Source organism: Conger conger, chromosome 7 (assembly GCF_963514075.1).
Source record: "Conger conger chromosome 7, fConCon1.1, whole genome shotgun sequence".
NCBI lineage: Eukaryota > Metazoa > Chordata > Actinopteri > Anguilliformes > Congridae > Conger > Conger conger.
The window spans coordinates 22,510,138-22,537,021 of record NC_083766.1 but is presented as its reverse complement, the minus strand read 5'-3'; the positions used below and the strand labels follow the sequence as shown (position 1 = coordinate 22,537,021).

The 26,884-nt window shown below is 42.9% G+C and overlaps 2 protein-coding genes across 5 annotated transcripts; one reads left to right on the top strand and one right to left on the bottom strand.

The window, feature by feature from the left end:
* The first annotated feature begins 12,593 nt into the window (after nucleotides 1–12,593).
* Nucleotides 12,594–16,134, top strand: tmsb (thymosin, beta). Its single transcript, XM_061248778.1, has 4 exons — nucleotides 12,594–12,619; nucleotides 12,650–12,789; nucleotides 13,663–13,774; nucleotides 15,143–16,134. Exons 3-4 carry the CDS (start codon nucleotides 13,675–13,677, stop codon nucleotides 15,178–15,180), a joined length of 138 nt encoding a protein of 45 aa, XP_061104762.1. The 5' UTR covers nucleotides 12,594–12,619; nucleotides 12,650–12,789; nucleotides 13,663–13,674; the 3' UTR covers nucleotides 15,181–16,134.
* A 4,982-nt stretch (nucleotides 16,135–21,116) lies between these two features.
* LOC133132632 (heterogeneous nuclear ribonucleoprotein A/B-like) lies at nucleotides 21,117–26,677 on the bottom strand. 4 transcript variants are annotated; one of them, XM_061248189.1, is made up of 9 exons: nucleotides 26,588–26,677; nucleotides 25,883–26,124; nucleotides 24,925–25,093; nucleotides 24,279–24,437; nucleotides 23,814–23,969; nucleotides 23,372–23,471; nucleotides 22,745–22,915; nucleotides 22,582–22,669; nucleotides 21,117–21,442 (listed from the first exon to the last, which is right to left on the bottom strand). In XM_061248189.1, the coding sequence occupies exons 2-8, from the start codon at nucleotides 26,101–26,103 to the stop codon at nucleotides 22,599–22,601; spliced, it is 1,047 nt and encodes a 348-aa protein (XP_061104173.1). In that variant the 5' UTR covers nucleotides 26,104–26,124; nucleotides 26,588–26,677; the 3' UTR covers nucleotides 21,117–21,442; nucleotides 22,582–22,598. The 4 variants fall into 4 exon arrangements, with proteins under 4 accessions (XP_061104173.1, XP_061104174.1, XP_061104175.1 ...); XM_061248190.1 differs by having other exon boundaries at nucleotides 22,751–22,915; XM_061248191.1 differs by having other exon boundaries at nucleotides 23,838–23,969.
* Between the last annotated feature and the right edge of the window lie 207 nt (nucleotides 26,678–26,884).

Genomic DNA, 26,884 nt, shown 5'->3' with positions numbered 1-26,884 from the left:
CAGATGACAATTTTAATTGTTCAAAATGACAGGTACATTTTTTTAACGATATGTCTTGATGTGTCAGATGTAGCAGAAAATAAAGGGTAAGTGGTTAGCATTTATATAGTGCCTTTATCCAAAGCACTGTACTATTAATGCTTCTCATACACACACTCACACACCAACGGCGATTGGCTGCCATGCAAGGCACCGACCAGCGCATCAGGAGCATTTAGGGGTTAGGTGTCTTGCTCAGGGATGCTTCGACACAGGGGGGGGATCGAACCGGCAACCCTCCGACTGCCAGACGACTGCTCTTACTGCCTGAGCCATGTCACCCCATAAAATAAAGTATAAAGTAAGAGCAAGTGTATCCATTCAGACATCTCTTTCTTGCCTTTTGTAATAACGTTTGTGGGATGGACAACTTATTCATGCATGCTACAGTACATGCCTGTAAAAAGCTATGTTTAGTATCACATTATTTTCCCAAACGCCATAGACTCATTTACAGCACCGTCAGGGAATAATTAGCCTTAGCTTTGAATAAATTCCTTTACAGTGTTGTTTTAATGATGAATTCCCTGAGTGAAGTGAGGTGAGACTGATGGAAAATACTGCCACCCAGGAAAATAAAGATGGATTGATCAGTCAGACGCATTAAAGAGTCTGATGTTCTGTGTGGTGGGAAGAACATTTCTCAAGCTACAGAATGTGATGAGGGTAATGCTATGTTAATGACTTCACTGCTATGCTAATGACATCACTGTCAGAATGATGGTTTTTTATTGCCCTTTCTCTCACAGATTTGGCATCAGCACAAAGAGATGGCTGCTGTTTCTGCCACTGTACTTCACTGGATCTCTCTGCGGATCCATCTCCATCCAGTGGTCGATTTTCTCCAGCCACTGTGGACTGAACTGTGCTAACTAAGTTCTCACTGTGCCGACTTGTTACTAGTCCTAACTGTCCTTTCTTCTTACTATTTTATCTGACTCCTAACTGTCCTGTCTTTCTAACTGTCCTAACTAACTCCTAACTGTCCTGTCTTCTAACTGTCCTAACTGACTCCTAACTGTTCTTTCTTCTTACTGTTTTAACTGACTCCTAACTGTCCTGTCTTTCTAACTGTCCTAACTAACTCCTAACTGTCCTGTCTTCTAATTGTCCTAACTGACTCCTAAATGCCCTGACACCAAATTGTTCTGTCTTCTAGCTGTACTAACTGACTACCAAATCCTTATGGCCTCCAAACCTGTCATAACTGACTCCTAAATGTCCTAACTGACTTCAAACCAATCCTAACGGACGATAGTCCCGTGTGACATCATGGCGGGTGTGGTCACCCTTCCAGGTATTGAGTGTACGGAAAAGGAGGCAAAGAAATGGCGAAATGGTAATTTCCTGGGGTGAGTAATGAAGAGCACAAACAAACAAAAAATACAATAAATACATATACAAATAAATAATGTGTAAAAGGCAATCAATTTGAAACCAGGTGGAAAGTGGTTTTAACAGGCCACTGGTGCTTTTTTCTTCATGGCACGATGTACAGCTCAATAGAAAAGTGCGTACACTTTGTTTTTCACTTGTTGAAATAAATGCCACAATGGAAAGAGAGGGAAAACACCAATAAGCGAGAAGCAGCCATTTTTATGAGGAAAACCGTTTTTGTATAAAACTTAATTGACTTCTTGTAATGAGCTATTCTCTTAGCCAGTACACCAGTGCCGTTTCTGTAGTGTAGCAGTTATCTCACCCTTCTTACTTGGTTGTGCAATGTTGAGTATGACTATGCGTGAACCACAAACCACTAATAATCAACATAGTACTTTCTTGGAAACTGAAACATGTTACGTGCTCAACCTATTGTCAGATTCATTAAGTAATCAGTGATTTTCACCATGGCCTTTTCCAAGGTGACCAGGACTGCAAACTATCGTAATCACCATCGTACCCACGGTTATGTAAACTAATTGGATCACTCCACCATGGTATCCTTCCACGCAACAGAATATGCTCTAAGGTAGGGTCTCACGATTGGTACAGTATAGAAAAAAAAAACAGATAAGATTTGAAACAGCTAGTGGCTGGTTGACCAGTTCATACCAGCTCCCACCTCGACATGGTTTAGCTGGTTGACCAGTTCAGACCAGCTCCCAGCTTGACATGGTTTGACTAGCTCAAGCGATGTTTAAATAGATGGCAGCTGGTTGACCAGCTCATACCCAGCTAGACCAGCTTATGATCAGTTTAACCAGCTCAATTTTCAAACTGGTCAAGCTGGCATAGCTGGATTTTACAGCAGGGATCCCTAGTTTATAGGTAGTGCTACGGAATAAAAGCAGCAAAATTTATAGCATTACTCTTTGGACACAATACCTTTATATTTCTCATACATATTCAATTCAATTCAGTTTTATTTTGTATAGCAGTTTTCACAGAAGACTGCCACAAAGACACTTTACAGAGAAACAGAAGGAAAGAAAAAAAGGGAAAATGGAAGCTGACATTTAACAAGAGTGGATGTGTATTTATAAACCACAGTCTGTAATAAACTACAGTCTGTAATAAATAAACTTCGAACAAAGAGATTGAAGCGAGTACCAAATATATATTCAGTGCAGGAACCCTGGCCATGAATGTCTTTACCAAAATACATTTCACGCTGTTCCTTTCTAAGGGCCAAAGGCAACAACAACACCTGGGTCTTCATTCATCAGCTTTGCCTCTGCACAGGTCTGTGTGTAAACTGCACATACCCGGGGGCAGCCTGCAGTGCTTAAGGTACACGACTGGGACCCACAAGGTCGGTGGTTCGATCCCCGGTATAGCCACAATAAGACCCGCACAGCCGTTGGGGCCCTTGAGCAAGGCCCTTAACCCTGCATTGCACCAGGGGCGGGTAGCCTAAAACAACCATAAGTCGCTTTGGATAAAAAGAGTCAACAAAATGACATGTAATACCTACAATTCTACACCATCTTCATGGTTAACCAACTTCAATCATAGAAAGTAGTAACATAACAATTTAATACAAAGCGATTTACAGTTGATTAGACCAAGCAGGGGACATTCCCACCTGGAACAAGGTGGGGTTAAAGGCCTCGGTCAAGGGCCCCACAGCTGTGCAGATCCCACCATTAGCCTAAGCCACTAGGCTCCAGGCTGCCCCATCATACACCACTATGCAAACTTGATACCATAAATATGAACAACCTCTAGTGGAAGACAATGCATGTTGCAAAATATATGTTTTTATAAATAAAAAAATTATTGTGTGTGCAGTGGCAGTGTGAAAATAATCATCATCCACACATCCAACACAAGACTTGTCATACAGACATCAATATATATATATTGCTTTCTGAAGGCTACATAAATCAGAACTCAAAATAAATGTAGTGATTTGAGTGAGACAATATACTGAAAGAAACACTATATCCTTTTTAAATCATTCCATCAGTACAAGAGGATACAACGATGTTAGGTTCATATGATGCTGTCAGAAACACACGGTGTGAATATAATATATATTGTCCGGGGCATGGGGGGATTACTGGCAGTCGCCATGTCCCCAGAAGGGGAGGGTGCAAACTCAGGAACCCTCAAACCCTCAAAGCCTCGTACCCGTCCTTGCGCGCTCCATGAGAACGGTGTTGCCATGCCAACGGCTTCTTGCTCGACGGCGCTTTTCTTGGAGCACCCTGCCGGTCCTTGTCAGTCAGGGGGCCCTGGCACACACCCGCCCTGACAGCAGGACGCTCCCCGGCTCCCCGGCTCCACGGCCCCCCGTCCCCCGGCCCCCGGCAGCAGAGGGGACAGGGCGCGGGGCGGGCGGACAGTGATGGCCTGTCTCATCGGCTATGCAGGTGCGCTGTTAGCGCCCCAACGAAGAGAAAATGAGTCGCTTTAGAAGATGCCTCCACGGATCAGGAATACCAAAACAGCACAGTGCGGGATGTGTTTCTGTGTGTGTGTGTGTGTGTGTGTGCGTGTTTGTGTGTGTGTATGTGATGTGTGTGTACGTGTGTGCAGGCGTGTTTGTGTGTGTGTGTGCATGTGTGTGTGTGCACATATGCGTGTGTGTGGGTGTTTGTGTATGTGCATGTGTGTGTACGTGTGTGCAGGTGTGTTTGTGTGTGTGTGTGGGTGCAGGCATGTGTATGTTTTGTACGTGTGTGCTATTCTCATACTAGAGTACTAGACCCGACAAAGATCGTGGTCTGGGGAAATAAGCCTATGAACAAAAGGTGATTTGATTTGACGTGAAAACGAGAAAAAGAGAACACATTCAATTTTGACCACTTTTCTCTCACCACACATTCAGAACTGGGTTTGTCTCTATGAACATGTGTGCTTATCTGTATGCATTGCCAGCATGAAACCACCACCTACAGACTATACCATACATGTTAGCTTATCATTTTCATCACTAGCAAGGCCACTTAAGCCAAGTACTACAATCCCTCTATGTGACAAAGTGGAATATGATACATTAAAAGTCAAATAAATCAGAACTCATAGCAAAAGCCATTTGTCTGAGCACAAACTGACCTCCCTAATGCCTGTTACTGTATTAAATCGCAGAAAATCTCTCACTTGCCATCAATACACTGAGCATCATTGGGACTAAGGGAACATGTCTGCATCTCATCTCTCAGTGAGTCATAAATTCATGATAAAAGAAATAGATGATTAAACAAAACTGCAGTACACTGTTTCATTTCTAAAGGACACATTTCCTGTCCTACAGTTGACAACTTATCCTAACTGCAGGTCAAAATGCATTTTGAATTTTGGGCTCAGGAAAAGAATGCAAATCTAGATGTTATATCAACATGAGCTTGCATAACCTGCCAGTGTGAATATAAGCTCTGATGAAGGTTGTCTTAACCAAAACATGTCAGCATTCCGTTATTTTCAATGTGTGCCAAAACAAAATAAGTGGAGATATAAGTATTCAGATTTTTTTTGCTTCACTAACGGGATGTGCGACCGTACTCACTTTTGAATGCCAGCGTGAATCCAAATTTATATTTTTGTTCTCTGTGACAGTCAGTTGATGCATGATTTGTTTTTGTGACCAACAGCACCCATTCTACTAATAGGCGAAAATGATTCTTTATTAAGAATTAAATGACTGGAATAGAGCACTGGAATAAACCGTTTGCATTTATACTACGCTTAAGTTCTGGTGACGGTTCTGTTGTCTCTATGGTAACAAGATGCCAAAGAGTTGATTTTTAAAATAAAATAAAAAATAAAAAACACGCGGAACCAGGCGTAACCTATCAAAGACAATGAACTTCAGTGTTCCATCTGGCCGTCCAAGCAATGCTGAGCGACAAAGTATGACTGTGTCTGCGACATTTAACAAAAAAAAAGTACACTGAGAACAATTGTCGTGCTACACTTTTTTTCATTTGAAAATGCGGTGTTTTTGTTATACCACAAGGGTTGTGCGATGAGTATCAATCAGGCTTTAGCGCTAACTACTTTACTTTAGGTGTAAACATAAGCATGTGTACAAGCGAGGGGATAGGATAAGTGTTGTAATGTAGCAAGCTGACTGATTATAGAGAGCGAGATATCGCTGTTCTGCTATCTGCTTCACTACATACAGCTGGGAGTCACTGCTGTCTGAATCCAGCTTCAAGCTGGGAGGAGAGAGAAATAAGGGAGAAAACGAGCCGCTAATGTGCCGCACATCTACGATCATCCTCACGATTCAATTCAGCACAGACCCGCTCCGTCCGTTCCTCACGGTCCAATCCAGCAGGGCCAGATGCTCTACATACAAACCTAACTCTGGTGTTCCCTCCCTCTGTTCTTTGAGTTCAATTCCAGTTGGTAATATGAGGTTCTGTTGATGTTGGGTGTCCCTGTCCTAGCCGCGGAGATTCTGTCTTCTTTTTTATTTTTTTGTCTTCAGATTCAGATGTCTTCAACCACAATCCGTTATGAATATTAATAAATATGTAGGCTGCTGTACGTGTGAATGCAGTGTGTGTATATAAAATGTCAGCCTGCATATCAGATCACTTTGTGCTATTACAAAGCTTTCAATGTTTTGTATACAGCACAGACCATATACTGTAGTTATTCACATATACGTAGTTATTAAAGACAGTTTAGGTAAAATTTTGGCTTTTGTCGCGGAACATTCGTTGCTCTGAAAGAGAACAACTACACAATACAACGATATTTGGCTGAAGAAGGATTGCTGCTGTTGCTTGTGCTTGGGTATTACTATGGAGGTTAACTTAGAGAACTCCATCCTGGCAAAGAGAGCATGTATGTTTGCCACCATCTTCTTCAGGCTTGGAACAAGAATATTTGCATGTTTGAATCACACTCTTACTTCAAATTAATTCAACCAAAATAAATCTGCAAAGAGAATTACATATGGATTGGGAAACAGTAATTATGAGTGAAAATATATTCTGCCCCGATTGCTCACCTTGCAGTTTCAGAATGTAAAATGAATCTCTGAATTTTGATTCAATGCTGATCAACCACCTCAGTGAAACAGAATTCCAGTAATGTATACAGTATAGTCTTCTGGAGGTGAGTTACTGGTTTGTTAAAGTCAGGACTCACTCCCAAAACATTAATAAGCATTTAATGATATGCACTCAGTGACCACTTTATTAGGTAGACCTGTACACCAGCTTATTAATGCAAATATTTAATCAGCCAATCATGTGGCAGCAACTAAATGCATAAAAACAAGACATGGTCAAGAGATTCAGCTGTTGTTCAGACCAGATGTCAGAATGGGGAAGAAATGTGTATACCATGTCCCATGTCATGTGGATGAGGTTCCCAGCATGGTTAATGGTATTATGTTTTTTTGTTTAGAGTTTTGAGAACTTGAGGCAAATGTGTGTAAACTGTAAAACATTGTGCAAACAAACCCAAGCAAATGACAGCCATTTGCTTTGAGTCTTTTCCTATGATTTGTGATAGTTACAGAACACAGTTTCTTCCATGCAGAACTTTTCAGAATAATTTATATCCCTGGGTTTGCACTTTTGGACCCCCCTCTTCAGTTCAGACCTCAGGTTTTTGATGGTATTCAAGTCTAGAGACTTAACCATTTCTGTGTGGATATCGATGTATGTTTGGAGTCATTGTCCTCCTGGATAATCTACCTTCCACCAAGTCTGAGCTTCCTGGCAGAGACAACCAGATTTTCTGCCAAAATGTCCTGGTACTTTGTTGAATTAATTGTGCAATTTACTTATCGTAAATAGCCCTGGACCACCGGCAGCAAAACATCTTCAAAACATCAATAACCCACCTCCATATTTAGATATGAGGTGCTTCTCCTTGTATGCATTCCTCTTTTGCCACCAAAAATGCCGATGGTGTGATGTGGTGACCATCTCCACAGGACTCGGGAACCCCAAGACATGAGACAGGTCCAATCAGCGACACTGTATTTACCAATGTACACACAGAGAGCTTCTCAAGGGTAGTTCAACATAACTCATGATACATCTGTCTTTATTGACAATCCTGACTTACTCCCATTAGAATGCACCAACCAATTACAACTCTTTATATTGACAAGCACCCATTTCTAAGTATAGTATAGTGTCCTGCTGATTACTCTCGGGCTGCCCAACCCATCCCCGCTGTATAGCCAAAACCTTCCATTTTGGTCTCATCTGTCCATAGCAGCCCTTTTCCTTCATTTTTCTTAAGGGTGCCAATAATTCTGGAGCCTATTTTATATAAATGTAGCCTATTTTACATCTATATGGCACACAGAGGATCTTTACCGCCCTCTAGTGGCCATTCTGAAATAGGAGGAATTTGTGAATTTGTATGAAAACTGCATAAAACTGCAGTGTCTTTGTGTCAGGGTTCAAACTTGGTTTCCCAGTGGTGTCCTGGCCTATGTACCGGCATTATTTCTGCATTTTCAGAGGAAAATAGAATGACAGAGTGTCTGAAGAGCAGTAAGACTGATGTAATTTATCCAGTGCGTGTGTGTGTGTGTGTGTGTGTGTGGTGTGTTTGGTGTGTATCCATATGTGTGTGTGGGTGTGGTGTGTGTATGTGCGTGCATGCTTGTATGTGTATGTATGTGTGTTTGTGTGTGTGTGTGTGTGTGTGGTGTATGTGTGTGTGTGTGTTTGGGGAAGGGGAGAAGAATTCTTTCACTCTCCCTCAGGCTAATTCAGGGAATGTGCATGTTTAATTTTAGTCCTTTAATTTATACTTTTAACATCTGGAAATTTTTAGGCAAATTTTATATTCTTGTATCCATTGTTGGGCATACATTGTGTTAAATTAATGTTAATTATACAAGACCTAAAGTCTGCTGAAAGTCAATGTTGTTTGTCGCCAACTCTTTTTTGAATAATTTTTTTTTGGATCTATCCGTTTGCCAAATCTAGTATGAGGGGTTTGTTCCACAAAGCAGCATTACCGAGTTAGCCAGATTTTTTACTGCACTGAGTAAAACCCGGAGGCCACCCAATCTGGAACATGGACTGAAGTATAAAGAGCTGTTCTTGGTTTTCCTCAGAGCAGGTATCCAGCTAACATGGTAATCCTGCTTACCTACTCTGGTAAATTACATTCTGACCCCGTTCTTTACACTCTCATCAGAAGAAGAGATACTTCCAGCAGAATCATGGGACATATTCCCAGAGAGATTTCTCGACACGGTATCATCAAACGCTTCTCTATACGTTATCATCAGAGACCACCGGCTGAGGTATGTCCCATGTCTCACACGTGTTCATATGGTGTGAAGAATGTAATGTAATCTAAAGAATTCAATCGAGGAAAAAGGGCATTTTGATTTCAGCTTGTCTTTAAAAACAACACTACTCTGCTGCTTTCTACCGAGTACGCTCTGTGTACCTCAGTCAGAACCTTACGGGGCAACACTGTGGAGTATTGGCTACAGAACTGGACTTAAAGCCTAAAGGTTGCAGCATCCAATCTCAGATTGTACACTGCCATTGGACCCTTGAGCACGGTACAACTCATGTGTTCTCTGTTAGAGTCGAATCAACACTGGACATTTCACTGCGCAGTATCTGCCGTACATCCACATACGTCACAATCAAACCAATTCCTCATATTGTTCTTCTTTGTGTTCCACGTTCCTCTTCCCGCAGCCCTGGTGGGAAAGGGGAGTGGTATATCTTCTGGGGCTCGTTGCTCGTTACTTTATGAAGCAGACCGGCGTGTTAATAGGGCACAAATTACCGCCACCTGTTTGGGAGTCTGGACAGACGCAGCCGCCGTGCTGGATGGATGATAAACCGAAGACAGCGGAGCTTATTGACAATGCCACTATAATTACCTTTTAGACGGACGTGCACGTGTAGTTAAGTCACTCACAATAAGGTTCCATCAACTGGAATGAACTAATGCAGTTGTTAACTAACTACTACTGAGAAGTTAATCCGTACAGCTCTGTTAATGTATTTGTACATCATTAATTCATGTTAACAACTACATTAGTTATTGGAATGAAAAAACCTACTGTTGAAAGTGTTAATGTATTTTCAGAAATCTATTTTTCACACAGACAAGCAAGAACGGAGCTGAAATATTGGCAGTGAAAAAATACATAACCATAAATATATTTTTCATGTGCAAGCCTTCATGCTATGTAACAGCGTGATTCACCAGTGGCTTTTGACCTTCCCTTTCTCAAAAGCTCAGCTCAGAGAAAAAGAGCATTTTGCTGAGAGGAATGAACTGATTCTACTTGAAGACATACGAGTATTCCCCACATGCTAGCTGTTTTCTCACAGCTCATAATAGCTCTTAATCATCTTAATAACTTACCAGAGAACAGTGCAGACTTCCACAGCGAGACGCAGGTGTGCCTGCTCCAGGTGCCCAGCGCTGGAGGGTGGGGTCCGTGCACTCCACTGTGAAAGCTGTGAATAAGGCAGCTAAATCCAGTCAAGCTGAGTTTGAAGGGAATGTCCATTCCTTTGTGTCTGGAGTTTCTGGGGATTTGAGGATAATCACTTTGTGTGTGTGTGTGTGTGTGTGTGTGTGTGTGCGCGAGTGTAAGAGTGTGTGTGTGCGTATTTGTGTGCTTGTGTGTGTGCATGCATTCATGTGAGTGTAAGTGTGTGCGTGTGTGTGTGTGTGTGCACAAGTGTAAGTGCGTGTCTATTTGTGTGCTTGTGCATGTGTGCATGCATTCGTGTGTGCGAGTGTAAGTGTGCATGTTTGTGCATGAGAGAGAGTGTGCGAGTATGTATGTGTGTGTTCTTGTTTGTTGAAGACGGGGAGATATAGAGAATAGAATCGTGTGTGTGTGTGTGTGTGTGTGTGTGTGTGTATGTCTGTGTCCATGCATGTGTGTTATTGTTTGTTACAGACGGGGAATAGACATATGTGTGTGTGTATGTGGAGATATAGAGAATAGAATCGTGTGTGTGTGTGTGTGTGTGTGTGTGTGTGTGTGTGTGTGTCTGTGTCCATGCATGTGTGTTCTTGTTTGTTACAGACGGGGAATAGAGTAGTGTGGGTCTGTAGGAGTCTGTGGGTGGTTTGGGTAAAAAGGGATAATTGAGAAAATAGGTCAGGCGGTGTTGGGTCCAATTGCATAATTACATAAAAGGTAAAGTCATTAGCTACACTCTAAATCCCAGTGAAATAAAAATGGTAAAAGCTGCTAAGCTTATTCAAAGCATTATTGTATTTATAGGCCTATATTGCGGCATAGGCCTACATCATATGTTCACCATAATCGGTATCTGTGGTGTAGTTGCTACAGGCAGATTAACCCTGTGCTGAGTGCTTGTTACCAAGACAATAGCCAGCAAACAGTCTTGTCATCCAATTCAGAGATGATAGCTACAGAAAAAAACAGAGAATACAGAAATTCTGAGAAAATTCTAAGTATGTCTATGTTGGTGCATGATCTGAATACTTTTTCAGATAATCAAATTGAGATCCCTTTTGGTTTTGATAACCAAATTTTGGAACCCTAGCAACAAGCCTGACTGGAATTTCACTGGAAACTCTCTACCAATAAAATACGGCTATGCAAAATGACTTTAATCAAGCCATTTATGTAAAGTAATACATCGACTCAGATGATGAACTACCTCTTTCACTGATGTGTAGTAGGCTCTTTTCTAAAGATATCTACTATATAGCTTCACTCAATTCAGATACAATAGAAACACTGTCTTTTTAAATTACCTTTAAATAAATATGATGACCAGATGGATTGGATTATTTCAATGTCTCTAAATATATGAGGGCGGGGGTCCAAAAAACGTAATAAAATTTACCTGTGCATCACTACATCAGCAATGGGGAATACGTTTGTGTATGTTCCCTCTGTATTCTAAATCCTGATGCTCACTCTGTGTTTTTTATGAGGCGTTTTACAGTGCAGTCCTTCATTTTTCAACTGGAGTGCAATTATCTCTTCTTGCCACAAGAGGGAGCCGCGCATCTATCAATAATTTAAAGCCTGCTTCTCATCTCTCTGCACGATGGCCGTTGCCTGGGGGACACCAGAGGTCGCAGTCGGTGAAATTTAGGGAATCTTCATTATTCCATCACTTATCTTTTACAGGTAATGGCTGGAGAGGTACATGTAGATGATGCCAAATTATCCAAAGTTATATATCAAGAGTTATTCTCACATGGATTTACATCATGGAGGCTATTTTGTGCAACATTTTGCTGACAAAACCAGAGAATGATAGAACATATTAAAGTATATTCATCACTGGCATTGGAAATAGATCAGGTAGAGTAGGCACAATAAAATAAATAAAAATAAAAACTCTTATAGAGCAAAGATAATGGACACTATGCTCACAGCACAGGTAACAAAACAACACTTATACATGGAGCACAGGTAAAAGTCATTATGCTGATAGCACAGGTATAGCACGAGGAGCACAGGTCGAAGATGACTTGCAAAAGTGAAGCACCGTGTATGCAAAACAAATGCTGTGCCCAGTGTGCACTCCTAGCCAGCTCTGAATGAAGTTGTTCAGCATCAGCAAATGAATAAGTGAATAAACAAATAAATAAATAATTGTGAAAGATGTTTCAGGACCAGGGACTCCCTGCTTTGGGGTAGCCTGGTTCTCAGGGTCGGTGTTAGCACTGCGTCACGGTGTTAACACTGTGTCCGGTACCGGTATTACCCTTGGAGTACAGTGTTTTTCCTCAGCGCTCATTTCTGATTGCCGCTGCCCATTTCTAGGAAGTCAGTATCATGAACTGAAACTGTACTCCCACCCTACCTGCACCCCAACCCCCACCCTAAAATAACGCAGTGCCCTGAACACATTCAGCTCTCACCGCTTCGCCCTCTGTGCAGCATCTGGCCCTCCCATTACACTGCATGAATATTCAATGGAGAAAGAGATGACCTGATCAATCCTTCTCCCTCGCTCACTCTTTCTCTCTCACCCTCTCTCTGTCTCTTGCTCTCTCTCCCTCTCTTTGTCTCTTTCCCTCCCCCTCTCTTTGTCGCCCTCCCTCTCTCTCCATCTCTCCCTCTCTCTCTCTCTCTCTCTCCCTCCCTTTCTCCCACACTCTGTTGGAGACAGAAGGTGTGCAGGCAGCAGGGAACACACAGCTCGGACACAGCCCCTCGGCAGAGACACAGCCCCTCAGCAGAGACACAGCTCAGACACAGCCCCTCGGCAGAGACACAGCTCAGACACAGCCCCTCGGTGGAGACACAGCTCAGACACAGCCCCTCGGCGGAGAGACACAGCCCCTCGGCGGAGAGACACAGCCAGAAGCAGCCCTGCAGATCTACACCGCGTCCCCACCGATACGGTAAGACAGTGAGCTGGGGTGGGGTGGGGTTCGGGCTACGATGCGGAAATTCTGTCTCTCTGTGGGCTGCGACGTTTGGCATCGCTGCCTTTTCACATCACCCTGTGGTGACAAAGCCGGTGTGGATTTATGTAACCGGGCAGAGCAGGGAAATTAAGCGTTTTACACTGAACATGTAGTCAGAGCTTTGTGGATTGCTGATTGGGTGTGGAGGTGAATTCACCAGCATTCACTACCTGGGGGGCCTCCATGCAGTGGAGCAGGACAGACATGGGGGTGTCAGGTGGGGGGGCGTAGGAGAGCCAGCATTCGGGTCCGGGAGGAGGGAAGGCAGGGGCTATGGGGTATGGGGTACGGGGTACAGGGTACAGGGAACGGGGAATGGGGAATGGGGTATGGAGGATGGGCTATGGGGTACGGGGTACAGGGTACAGTCAGAGGGAGACTGAGAGTGAGCTGTAATGTATCTGTTCTCCAGGCTGCAGTCCCAGGAGTGGGTGTGTGACTGGGGCTGAGAGAGGTGTGAGAGAGAGGAGGGGAGAGGAGTGAAGAGGAGAGGAAAAGATAGGAGAGGGGAGGAGGGCAGAAGAGAGAAGAGGAGCAGCTCAGTTAGGGGTAATGGGGTAGTAGGGTGTTTTGGGCAGAAGGCAGGATGAAGACCTGGGTGGAGTGGCAGGAGTACTCATCCCCTCCCAGCAGGGGCCACTGGCTGGGGCCTCCTGAAAAAACTCATAAGCAGGGGAGCTGGGTCTCCCATACAATACAAATACTAGTGTGGCAGCTTCTGAACAGTTGGACATTTTTGCTTATCTATTATAAACTGCAGCCTATCCAAGAGGGACAAGATTCATATTACTGTTATTTTTCTTTCAGCTCACAGCCAACATGTCGGACAAGCCCAACCTGACGGAAATCGAAAGCTTTGACAAGACTAAGCTGAAGAAGACAGAGACCAAGGAGAAGAACCCCTTACCCACCAAAGAAAGTAAGTAGGCCTGGGGGTAACTCACGAAGTTGCAGAGTTTCTGAACGTCAGTCCATGTTCCAGGTTTGGGAGGGCTCTCCCAGGTTTTACTCAGTGCAGTTATCCAGCTAACTCAGTAATCCTGCTTTGTAGAACAGGGCCCAGTTATCCAGCTAACACAGTAATCCTGCTTTGTGGAACAGGGCCCAGTTATCCAGCTAACTCAGTAATCCTGCTTTGTGGAACAGGGCTTGGGTGTGAGTCACCTATTTGTGAGATTTCCTCTACAACTGAACACAGCTCTGCTAATGCAATCGACTGGCTCTATCTATTGATTTTGTGTAGAGCTACACAGCGGAACTGTATACTTTGCAGTCTTATTACTTGCACTTACTGTTGCCGATTCAGCATTTCTGTCTGTTTTATCACAATACAGGAATGTAACGCCCATCAACGATCATACAGATTTATTTTATTTTTTTAATCATAGAGAAAAAAAATAAAAATAAAAAAATAAATAACAACTGACTTACAAACTATCTAACTAAATGCATACATATATACATACGTACACACATTAAAAAATGGGTACTGCTGGGTGGGTCATCCTGTTAAGGCCCTGCTCCAGTGGGCCTCTTGGGCTGGAACTGCACTGTTAAGGCCCTGATCCAGTGGGCCTCTTGGGCTGGTACTGCACTGTTAAGGCCCTGATCCAGTGGGCCTCTTGGGCTGGTACTGTACTGTTAAGGCCCTGATCCAGTGAGCCGCTCGGTCTGGTACTGCACTGTTAAGGCCCTGATCCAGTGGGCCTCTTGGGCTGGTACTGCACTGTTAAGGCCCTGCTCCAGTGGGCCTCTCGGGCTGGTTCTGGTCTGTTGAAGCCCTGCTCCAGTGAGCCTCTCCGGCTGGAACTGCACTGTTGAAGCCCTGCTGTTAAGGCCTGCTGTCTGCAGCGTGAAGAGACGTGGTGGTGATATCACACGCTTCAGAAGAGAGCATACTCTCCTGGCCTGACAGCAGAGGTTACAATGAGAACTGCAGTATCAGCATGAATCAGCATCCCAGACCAAGGAGGAAGGGGGAGGGTAAAGATCTCCATAATCGATCCTAACGGGGAGTGGAGGGTGCTTGTGATAATGGGGTGATGTCTCCAGATGTCTGAAGTGATGTCTTCAGAATTGATCCGACGTTAAGGCATTCAACAACTGTCAACAACAGATGCACAGTATCTGTACTATGCGCACACGCACTGACTAACGTCCATGTTTCTTATGAATAATGAAAAAATATCAAGTTAAGCGTACTGTCATTTTCAAAAAATGTGTTGTCATGGTTACAGTGGCATAGTAGTGCTATGGCTTGATTTATATTTTTCATATTGTTTTTCAGCCATTGAACAGGAGAGGAAAGAAGAGTCTGCCACTTGAGAGAAATAACCAGCGACATCCTTCAGATGGGCTGTGACCTGATTCCTCTTGGGAGCAGGGTGTAAATGAACAAGTTCTGTAACCCGGGTTTTATGCTTAATTTAGTGTCTCCAGATGTCCGATTTTGGGTCACAATTGTCCACTTTCCAGATTGTCCAACCAGACAATCGCCTGTAAATGTCCAGAATGAATGCTTGATTGTAATTTGACCGCACCAAGAATTCCATCTTCTATCTCCACTGTTACACTACTCTTCTCCCTTCTCCTTGACCCCTGAACCAACCGACCCCCTGCCTCACTACCAAGCTTCAAGCTGCCCAACACTACCTATGTAGCCTAGTGGCTAAGGTATACATGACTGGGACCCAGAAGGTTGGTGGTTTAAGCCCTGGTGTAACCATGATAAGATCCACACAGCTGTTGGCTGTTGGGCTCTTCAGCAAGGCCCTAAACATTGCTCCAGGGGAGAACAGTCCTCTGCTTAGTCTAAACAACAATAAGTCACTAAATAATAAATTACTCTTATGTGTATATGTGACGGGCCGGTTTCTTGGACACAGGCTTCTCTTAGTCCTGGAGTAAACTCAGAAAAGAATTGAATCTAGGACTAGGCATGATCTGTGTCTGTGAAACAGGCTCTGAATCTGGCCATCTGAGTGTGAATGGAGGAGGCAGTGGAAAGGGATTCTGCTTTTCGGTAGACTAAATCCCCTCCTAATAAACCTCAGAATAATGTATAATTACTTGTGCTGTTTACTTTTGGTGTTATTGTATGAATAAAGACACTGTTGGGAAAGAGAGTTTCTCTGGGAGTTTTCTGGTGGTGGATGGTGTGTGTAGGGAGTAGGGATCTTCCTTCCCTTGTCTGCTCAAATACGCCCGCATTGTCAAAACTTCAGTGTGGCTGCTGTCCCACAATGCAATGTCCAGGTAAATAAAACAAAAATGAACAAAGATTATCCACTCTGTCTTGCTTCATACAACTGTTTGTAGATAAACCTACCGACCTCATAAACATTCTGAGTTTTGTTGATATACGTAACAGCTTGGCTAATTTGGGATCAAAAGGGGAAGGCAAATTAATCGAATAGTTTTAAAAAATAAATAAATATATATATATATATATTTTTTTTTTTAAAGAACAGGTTTGTGTAAGCAAAGTCTATAAACCGCCAGTGGACGCTAGGGTACTCTTCCCAAAAACACCTTGAACCTAAGAAAAGAACATGGCAACTGTTCCGTGGTGAGAATCGTAATCTTACGTGCCTTTGTGACCAACACTTTATTGACGATTTCGAAACATTCCCATGTTGTATTGCATCGGTTACTTTGTAGTTTTGCGGTTTCCGTAATATTGCAATATTTATGGGTACGTATGGGTACCTTTACGCCTGTTTCATCGTAGCACAGCATGGACTCCAGCTCTGATACAGCTACAGCTACAATAGAACCAAAGTGTCAACCAGGGATAAGTTATAATCGTACGCCACAAGTAAATGGGTGTAAAGCACCAACAAATGCAACGCTTTTTGACGAGGAACACATTGTAACATTGTTGCAACCCAGTCCTTCACACCCGCCCTCGCAGTTTCCGCGGTATAGTGGTCATCGCGTTCGCCTAACTCAAGACCTCGATTCGACACCGGGCGGAAGCACGTTTTGAAAAGGTGCGCTTAGTCCATGACTTCACTGTGTGAAGTGCATAGACCGTATAAAAATGGTCAAGTGCTACTACCATGGGTGAACCACTTAAGTAAAGAATCAGTATAGAGGTTTCTCTAAACCAATATGGCATTACACGCTCAAGGCTCATTTTCAGTTTCATTAAGCTTAGTTTACCACTTTTCCAAGGTGCAAGCATAAAATGCAAGCATATAGTACAATTGATGCTTGTCAGTCATCCATACAGTCACAATCACACCAATGGCAATTGGCTGCCATGCAAACCACAAACCAGCTCGTCAGGAGCAATTGGCGGTTCGGTGTCGTGCTCAGGGACTCTTCGACACACCCAGGGCCAGACAACTGCTCTTACCTCCTGAGCAATGTCTCCCCATTCCAAGATAAAGAATAAAGGTAGCACAATTCCTGCAGGAACAAGCAGTGTTACTCCATTGGATGCAATATTTGTACATCTCTCATACATATGGATGCTGGCATTTAACTAGAGTTTGATGTGTATTTATAAGCCACAACCCGTAATTCATTACAGCGTGATCAGTCACAACTCGGGGTGTGGGGTATTTGGTTCAATAAGACTGCACTGTCGCTAGCTCCACACATTAGCCGTTTGCGTTGTGCAGATATACTGAACGAACCTTTTATTACCGGGAAAGGCTGAGAGCAGATACTGACGATGACATTGATGCATGGATGGACATCCTCCAGTATGTGTCCATTCGTCCACAGTTTATCTCGTTTAAACACTGACCCGTTTTGAGAAAGTGAGCCTCTTTTCACTGTGGGCTTGTGCATGTGTGTGTGTGCGGTGGGGCTATATACAGAAAAGACAGAAATTCATTCACCGTTCAAACACACCTGCCCACGTCATTGGTATATTCTTGCAAAGCCAGGCTGCAGGCAATACCATTTCATTCAGCATGATTTTACAATATTCTCTCTCATGGAGTAAACAAATACCTGTTGCTTATTTCATAGTATTGCCATTATTAACACTTTACAATGTTACATGAATTGGCATCAACTAAAGTCGTGAATGAACTACTGAGAAGTCAATCTGTACAGCTGTGTTAATGTATTTGTACATGAATTAATTCATGTTAATAGCTTAATTAGTTCATGGCAATTCACATTGCTGCGGTTTTTACCCTGCTGGAGGGGTACTATAGCAGTGCCCTTCCTGGGAATCAAACCAGTTTGAAGCCAGGTCATAACCCTAAACATTATGATATGTAACACTACTGTGTGTGCCTGATTTACAAAGGCCTTTAGCAAAACTATTAGTTCACAACCAATGATCGTTGCAGAACAAAAGATATTTAATGGAAAGTGGCACATTTTTTGTTAATATGGTTCTGTACACTTTATGAGGTTACCATTTTAAGGTACTACAAGTATTTTTGAATTGGCTTTAGAAATGCGTTTCCTTAGGCAGGTGTATTCAGTTGTGTCGTTATTGAACGCAGAAGAGATCTGTTTATGTCTAGTCTTGATTGTAGACTTTGCATTTGCGTAGTGAGATTGTCGTTTGGGTGCGACAACATAAGACAGCAGTGTTGATGCAAATTAAGCTTGCCGTCACACGGCTCAGAAATGAAAATCAATCAGGAACATTGCAAAAACCCTGGTTCATTATTAACAAGAAAAATAACAACTGGTGAACTCAATTATGTGAAAAGACCCAGTAGACCGAGGAAGACCACTGTAGTGGATGACCGGAGAATACTCTATGGTGAAGAAAATCCACCTGACAACAGCCCAACAGATCAAAAACACTCTCCTGGATACAGGTGTAGATGTGTCAAAGTCTACCATACATAGACTACAGCAGCAGGACTATAGAGGGTACACTGAGATGCAATCCACTGATACACCCGAAGGTGAGATTAAGCACCTAAAAGAGCACCAAGAGTTGTGGAACAAAGTCTTGTGGACAGATGAGTCTAGTGGAGCCCGTGATATATTTGCAAATATATATCTATGCATCAAATACATTTGTTTGTAGCTAAACTCCTTTAATCATGAAATTAACTTTAACAACTACATTAGTTGATGCCCACTTATGTAACCTTACTGGAAAGTGTGACCCCAGACAACATGCTAGCATGGACATTTTTACTTGGCTAAATGTTATTATACAGTGAGGAAAGACATGTATTGTCCAAACATATTCTGCTGCTAAAGAGGTGGAGTGAGCAATTCAAATGTCTTGTGGGCATTTATATAAAAAATTGAAGATGAACTTGGGCTTATTCTGTACCTGAAAAATTAAATTATAGAAGGTAAAGTGCATTGTCAAAACGTCACCAAACAAAAGCAGAAAGGAAAAGGCAACACTGATGAAATCCAGCGTCAGTCAGACTCAGGTACAATGTACATCACTTTATACACAAGTGTACTTTAGAACACCTCGTCAGCCGTGTTGCAAGAGCAGACTGCATTCAGCAGTCTCATCAGTGCACCTGAACACAGCAGGCAGTGAGAGCAGCACTCAGACTTCAAAGGCTGAGATTAGACACATTTCAGACACCGGTTGCAGAAAATCAAACCTCTAAAATAAAAAATAAATAAAATAAAAATAAAAAAAACATACCAAAAAATAAAAGCAACACCACTTATTTAGCTGCCAAGTTCTTCCATAAACATTTAAAATTTTAAAACTTTGTGCCAGGGTTCCAAACCGCATACGATTATGTTCACAAGAGCTTTCAGTTTGGTTTGAGGATTATATTCAATGCTTCTCAGCAAGTAAAATAAAAAATTGCAATTTGAGACATGCCTAAAAAGTTTGATTGGAAACACTCCAAATACAGACTCAGCAGGGACAAAACGCTAAGCCCCACAAATGATTACCTCAGAATACCTGTTAATCAGAAACGTACAGAGCACTGAGCTTGTATCCTTCACAACATTCAATCTCTAACATACAGCCAATGTTGTGCTTCAGAAGTGCAGAACTTGCACTTTAGCAGACAGACCAGTAGGAATACACAACTGCAGGCTCTGGGTAGCTCTTCCCCCTTCTCACTTCAGAGCCAGACAATTCTGTTTTCCAATAGTCACAGAACCCTTTTGATTTCACACAGCAATTTACCCCAAATAGGCTCCATTAGCTCTCCATCGACCCGCATTACGAGCTCAGGAGAATACACCAGGGGAACAGGTTCCATCCGACAGCACTTTGTACTGCCAAACAAATTCAGGACCCAGGTTTTAGACTTTTAGAGCAAAGCCTAAATCAAGTTCATTCTTCAAGTATTGAGTCAACTTAAATCACACAGATCACCCCTCGGGGGGCCAGTTGGGACAGTTTTGAATCCTGTTGCCATCACACCCTTGACAGTCATGGAAATGGAGTACAGTACCTTAAATCAAAACCTTACAGACAAGGTCAAGAAGTTCCTGAAGAGAATATTTCAGGACCTTTTTGGTAAAAAAAATGAGTGAAGGCGCAACAAGACAAACAATGGTATCTCCAGCCAAGTTCAGACATTGCCCAACTGACGAGAAATTGGATCGGTCACCAAGAATGGTTGCATAAAACACCTCAAGTGCAATTGCTTATGGTAAGCAGTCAGTGCAGCAGCTGAAATTCAGATAAATTATGAAGTGCCAACAACCAGTAGAACAAGTTCCCTCTACAGCACCTCTGGATAAGGTGGTTACCCAAAATGAGGGAGAAAGCAAGCCAGCATTCCGCAGATTAGTACAGTAGCATTACCCAACCTCCAGTCTACAACCGCCACACTCAAATGCACTACGCAGAACAGGGAAGTTTAGCATTAGCATTAACCACAACAAAAGCATTATGAGTATTAAATAAGGATAAACACACAAATCTTAAACCAAAAGTTTATTTCTAATAATTGCCCAAGACACTAGAGAAAGGAAATTTCCAGTGAGAGAGGGAATGCCCTCTTACATTTGCAGGCGCAATCGCAATTCTTAGGTAATTAACACTATCAAAGCCACTTAAACGTATAGACAAAGATCAAAGTCAACTTTTAAAAGCCAAAAAAAAACAAAAACAAAAGCTGGCTGCCCTCATCTACTAACCAATTGCGGACACATTTACTAGATAAGCTTACAATTAAATCCAACTAGTTTAATCCCTTTTACATCATATAGGCCCCCACCCACCCTCCCCTCTCCTCTCCTCCACCCCCCACCCCACCCGCCCATCAGAAGCCATGCAACTTGCATCAAGACTCAGCACAAAAAAAATTTAAAGCGAATCTAGGAACACTGAAAAAAAATTACTCAAAATTGTTTATTTCAAAAGCTCTGGTAGCTCCGATCCTGGTTGTCGTAATTCCAGACATGTAAAATACAACCATACAATACATTATTCAAAAAAGGTACCAAAAAGTACAGTAAAAATAACACTTCCATCTCTGGAAATGTGCATGGACACAAAAACGATATAAAATAAAAAGTGGAAAAGTGACATTGGTTTCCCCCCTCGATTCCGCAATTGTTCTGTACAAATGGAGCGTGAGTCTGTAATTCTGCCAACTCCACACGGAAAGCCAGGCCGCGGCGTCTGCTCCACCACGGGCGCCCGCATCAAATCACCTAAGTCCTTGGAGAGAGAGGAGACAACGATGGGATACCGGCGGGATTTGGAGTGCCCCAGTATCACTGCTTATTCATACAGCGGTTGTTGCAAACCACCTTTTGCTCACCATTTGATGCAAGATTTAGCAAAATACAATAATCATGAGTGAAGGGAAAAAAACAAAGGCAATTAAAGGTAAAGCTAACAAGGCAGATCGCGTCCTATCTTTAAAGGGACAATAGGCAATTTCAGACTAAACTAGCGGTCAGAAGAGGAATCGCAGCAATGTACACCCTCAAAGCACAACACCGTTTATCCCTCCCCCTCTGAATGCACTGATGTTGAAAGCCTCTGATGACTTCACAACAGTAACCAAGGATAACAGACCTTCAAAGGGTCAATAGTCATGACAGCGTTTACTTGACCAATGATCAAGGATTTAGCCAAAATTGAACTATGACTAGAGCGCTTGGATAGGGATTCACTACTCCATGAACCATCATGGAGACCACAGAGCAAGTCATTAACACTATGTAATAGACCATTAAATGATTCAGCAAAACTTCTATGCAAATACGACAATAAAAATGGCACAAATAAAACAGGCATTCAAACTAGCGGAGCAATAAAGGCACCTACAGGACAAAGATGTGCGCGCACCAGAGAGGGTCAGACAAAACCAGCGAGAAATGTATATTTGCAAAAAGATACAAGCACAAATGAAAGAACAGGACCTAACTGAAGAACAAAACTATGGGCTCTATGGGATGTAAAGCAAAACAATGATCAGGGAGACTGAACAATGTGGTCAAATTGTTATACATGTGTTAAACCAGAGTATTTGTTTTATTGTACCTATTTTCCCCTCAATGCAATGCAAAAGGTCAGTATACTAGCGTTGAACAGTGCCAATATGGTCCACCCTAGTGTCCAGTTTAAGTCTAAAGTACCATTTGAATACACCCGTCTCCAGTGTAGAAAAGCAGATCAGACATTTCAGCATATACAGGAAAAAACAAAGGAAATTAAGGCAGTTATCCATGGACTATGATAAGTGCCCCCCAGTGCATCAAAAACAACCTACAAGGATCCACGCCGAAAGTTCCTATGTGGTTCAGACATGCCGCGCCTGGACTAGGGTACATCCATGTAAAAATGCTTACCTGTATGTATAATGCGATCAGTATGGCTTGTAGCTGCTCTGGTGGCCACCACGTCTTGGGGATTTTCCGTAACTTGTATTGCCCTGGTCTGGAGGACGAAATGAGGGGTTAGTGGCTATACAAGACTAAAATGTGCAAATCATGCAAGGGTCGGGTAGCGCACCCTTACTGTAATCGTAGCCTCCGCCATAGCCGTAGTAGCCGGACGTATAGTCATAGTTGCCGTAGGCTCCATATCCGTAGCCTTGCTGCCCACCGTAGCCACCGTATCCTTGGTTACCATAGCCCTGGTTCCAGTAGTTGTTATAACCCTGGTTCCAGTTCTGGTTCTGACCTGTAACAAAACGCATATTACAACACCACAAAAAATAATTAAAATGCCTTTGGTGATGCTTGTTATCATCTGCTTGTAGTTAAATGTGAATTTCTGCTTTCAGGGTTAAATGCCCACACGGAGTGTAGCATCTAAAATGCCCACAAAACATTCACCCCCAGAACCCAATACTATCCCCCTCCCAGCTCCTGTGGTCAGCTCTCTGGGTTAACATTTACCAAATAACTATGCAAAAACATAGGTCACATCAGCAGGAACCACCAACCTTGTGGGTTCCACTCATGTACCTTAACCACTACGCTAAAAAGGCCGGCCAGTACGAAACACAAATGGAATGCTCCAGGACATGACTCAAACATGCATGTGGGCCTTTAAAGACAATGCCAATAACGGCATAACTGTCAGAAGAGGAAAGTTGTAGGGCGGTTAACAGTTGGGTTCTTGTGGGAGACTCACCGCCACCTCCACGGCCCCTGCCTCTGCCATACCCGCCCCCGCGCCCGCCAAACTGCTGCTGCTGGTACACCTCCTTCGGCTGGGCGATTTTAATCTCACACTGCAGGGCAACGCAGGTGGGAACAGGGGGTCAGTGATGCACGGTCGACACGCCGACCAAAGAAAACACAGAAATACAGAGCCCACGTATGCCCAAGACGCGCAGTTACAAAATGGTTTCACCATTTAAGTACTAGGAACATACTTCAACACATGCATTTAATCAAACTCAATGTCAAACTACAAACATCTGTTCCAGAGGGCCAACATTTCTACAGAAGAAATATGGACACAAGGATGGAGATGTGCATGCATAGTTTCCACTAGCCAAACAAGCAATTCACTGCGGAGGTGCAAAATATGAAAATTAACAAAAAAGGAGGAGAAATAAAAATATACATACAAGGCCGTCCTTCCCGTTTGTTACCTTGCTGCCACTAACATTATGGTACTTCTTTTCAAGGACTTTTTTCACAGGAGACTCCTCCTTGAACGTTATGAAAACAAAGCCCCTTCTTTTGTTTGTTTTTGGGTCCATTGGGAGCTCAATGGATTCGATCTACAGGAGGAACAGAAAAACATTAGTGACATGGACTCGAGCAGGGCTCCGTAATTCATAAACTCCAATACCCCAAGGACATCATGCAGGTTTGCATAACGATATTCAATCCCATTACAGTAAAAAGCCATGTGACAAGTGTTACACAATATCAACGATCACTATAATCACCAATATACAGCAAAGAAGCAGTGACGATTGTCATCCAAGAACTTTAAGATTCCCCGTTATTCTCTCGTCAACCTCTGGACGCAAGTGGTTGCAAAAATGGGGAGGGAAAAAAATAAAAATAAAAATAGCACAACAAACCTCTCCAAATGGCCCGAAATACTCTCTGATCTTCTCCTCTGTTGTCTCGGGATTAAGACCCCCAACAAATATTTTCTTGACAGGCTCCTTCTTCATCGCCATTGCTCTTTTGGGGTCTATCTGTCGCCCGTCTAGCCGGTGTTCCTTCTGTTCCAGCACCTAGGAAACGAGAGCAGGTTTAAAACAGGGTTCCCACTGGCCTACTGTACCACCTAGTACAGGGCTTAAGTCCTTTAGGGCCCTGTCGGGGTAAACCCAACGACCTATAACACCCAGACAATGGGCGATGTCATGACTGTTGCGTAAAGGAAAACGAACACACCTTAACGAACAAGGTTTCGACCCGGAACCAAACCACAGCGATTTTGAGTGGACAGTTTACAGCAACCCAGGCATAATTTAAGAAGGTCTGTCCATGTTTTGTATTATCCGCTAAATCCGATAAATCAAATTAAGAGTAGAATGCAACTAGAATGCAACTAAATCAGTTACTCAGTCCTTATGAAGTGCAACTGATCATAGCTGACAATAGCAGCAAAATATACCACGATAATCATAAGAGCGGTTTCATTTCCAAATGAAGGCATGCATATTTTAATGTACTTGGGAGCCTCTAACACACAATTACAAAGAGAAACACACTCACCTTGTCCACACTGGAGGAATCTTTGAACAAGATGAACCCGAAACCTCTTGACCGTCCTGTGTTTGTGTCCATCTTAATGGTGCAGTCCGTTACCTCACCAAATTTGCTGAAGTAATCCTTGAGGTCTTTCCTGTTGGTGTCCCAGCTAAGTCCACCGACAAACATTTTCCTGAAAAAAGGAAAAAGTGCTCAGCTACGATCTTTCTCAGAATTAACTCCCGTTTGCACCCATATGGGTCATACAACAGGACAGTACTGACAGCATCTCCCCCCTGTACATTCGTCCACCTCCAAAAAAAAAAAAAAAAAAAAAACATCCACTTAAATTGCTTCTCCATCCTCCAGTATTAGTTCAGGAGTGCTCAAATTAGGTAACATTACATGCTATACTAGTTTCAATAATAGCTCCAAAACGAAAGATTGGTCGGTCATCCATTACAATCGCGCCAAATTCAACACGTGACCTCTAACTACAGGCAACGGATGAGGAATCGCTGTAAGCCCATTGGAATAAACTAGCCATGATCCCTAGAACATTAAGTTTCACACAAAAAAACATTAAGACACCGTAGCCATCGGTCGTCGAAACCAAACAGCGCAAAGCTAAACAAGCATACTGGACTCAAAAGTCAGAAGAACGCTTTGCTAACAAGGACTAAACAGGCTGCATTCCTAAATCTTGTAGGCATCAGCTAGCTTTCAGGACAAAAGGAAAAAAACCCTGCGCGTAGCGAACCACGGGCAAAAGAAGGCTTTAATAGCTTTAGGCAAAAGGCGCCTTTAAACGGACTTAAATCCAACTCGCAACTGCCCATCCCCCAATAGCGCCGGCACATGGCGCCAACAAAGACCGCAAGAACAAAAGCGATTCCCCTGTAAACCTTTCATAAGGCACAGACTTTAAAGATCAACCATTTCACCCATCACCCGCTCAATGGCCTGATTCACAAATTCTCACCCTGCATCTTCCTCGCCCTTGCTGGCGTTTATCTGTCCGCCTTCTGCAGCGCCGTTCTGGGAATCATCTTCCGCAGCAGCCGTTTCGGCCGCTGCCTCTTCTTGCTCCTCGGGCTCTTCTGCAAGTTCTGGCTGTTCCGCTGCCTCTGCTCCGTTAAGATCATCTTCACCTTCATTTCCATTTTCGGAGGTTTCCATGAACTGCTGCTCGGTGTCAGACATGGTGATTGAATAATCCTTTATCTAAAAATGTAGATGAACAGATGGAGGCTCTGAGCACAATAGACAGGGGAAACATGTAGCAAGCAAACCATGACCAGAAAAGTAATGCCGTTTCGTAGGAAACAAATATTAGGAAACAAATGCTAGTTGGCAAGCACACATCGTTGCCATGGGAAAATAAACAATCACGCCCACCTAAATTCTGTATTAGACGTGTATATGAAAATGTAACAAGTCTTTCGGTAAACTTGTAGTCATCAGCGGGATCTCACGTTACATAATAACCAACTAGGCCGCATTTGCTTTTCGCTCGCTAGCTCACGTTAGTGTGTTTAAAGGCCTGTTTACATGATACAATCAGGGGCTCGTCGGTCTTAACAGGCGGTTTTTTAAAATGTAGCTATATATATTTACGCTAATGTGATACAACAGACAATAACAACAAATTTACATAAGCACATTTTCATAAACAACCGTTGCTTACTGCTCAAATTATCGGAGCCGGAGACAGTCCTTCAAGATGGATTCTCCCTCACAATGCCAACTCGTGGCAGGTTTTATAGTACCGGATAAGAAGACCCGTTGAATAAAAAAAATCTCGATTCGTCTTTTAGTGCTGCCAATCATAATGAACCTTTCTTTCTATTGGTGTCTAGACCCTGAGCACCCGCCCACCGCTACCTTCCGGCTGCGAAGTTCCCATAGCCACTAGCTAACTTCGCTAGCATGCAGCAGTAACAACTGATATTTTCTATTGTTTAATATCAAATGTTTTCTTAGT

Bases quoted from the DNA above. Each gene is read 5' to 3' on its own strand.
- tmsb (XM_061248778.1), top strand. From the start codon at position 13,675: ATGTCGGACAAGCCCAACCTGACGGAAATCGAAAGCTTTGACAAGACT. The intron at 13,775-15,142 runs GTAAGTAGGCCT...ATTGTTTTTCAG, and splicing joins CCCCTTACCCACCAAAGAAA to CCATTGAACAGGAGAGGAAA.
- LOC133132632 (XM_061248189.1), bottom strand. From the start codon at position 26,103: ATGTCTGACACCGAGCAGCAGTTCATGGAAACCTCCGAAAATGGAAAT. The intron at 25,094-25,882 runs GTGAGAATTTGT...TCCTTTTTTCAG, and splicing joins AAGGGCGAGGAAGATGCAGG to GAAAATGTTTGTCGGTGGAC. The intron at 23,472-23,813 runs GTATGTATATTT...GTTGCCCTGCAG, and splicing joins CAAACGGGAAGGACGGCCTT to TGTGAGATTAAAATCGCCCA.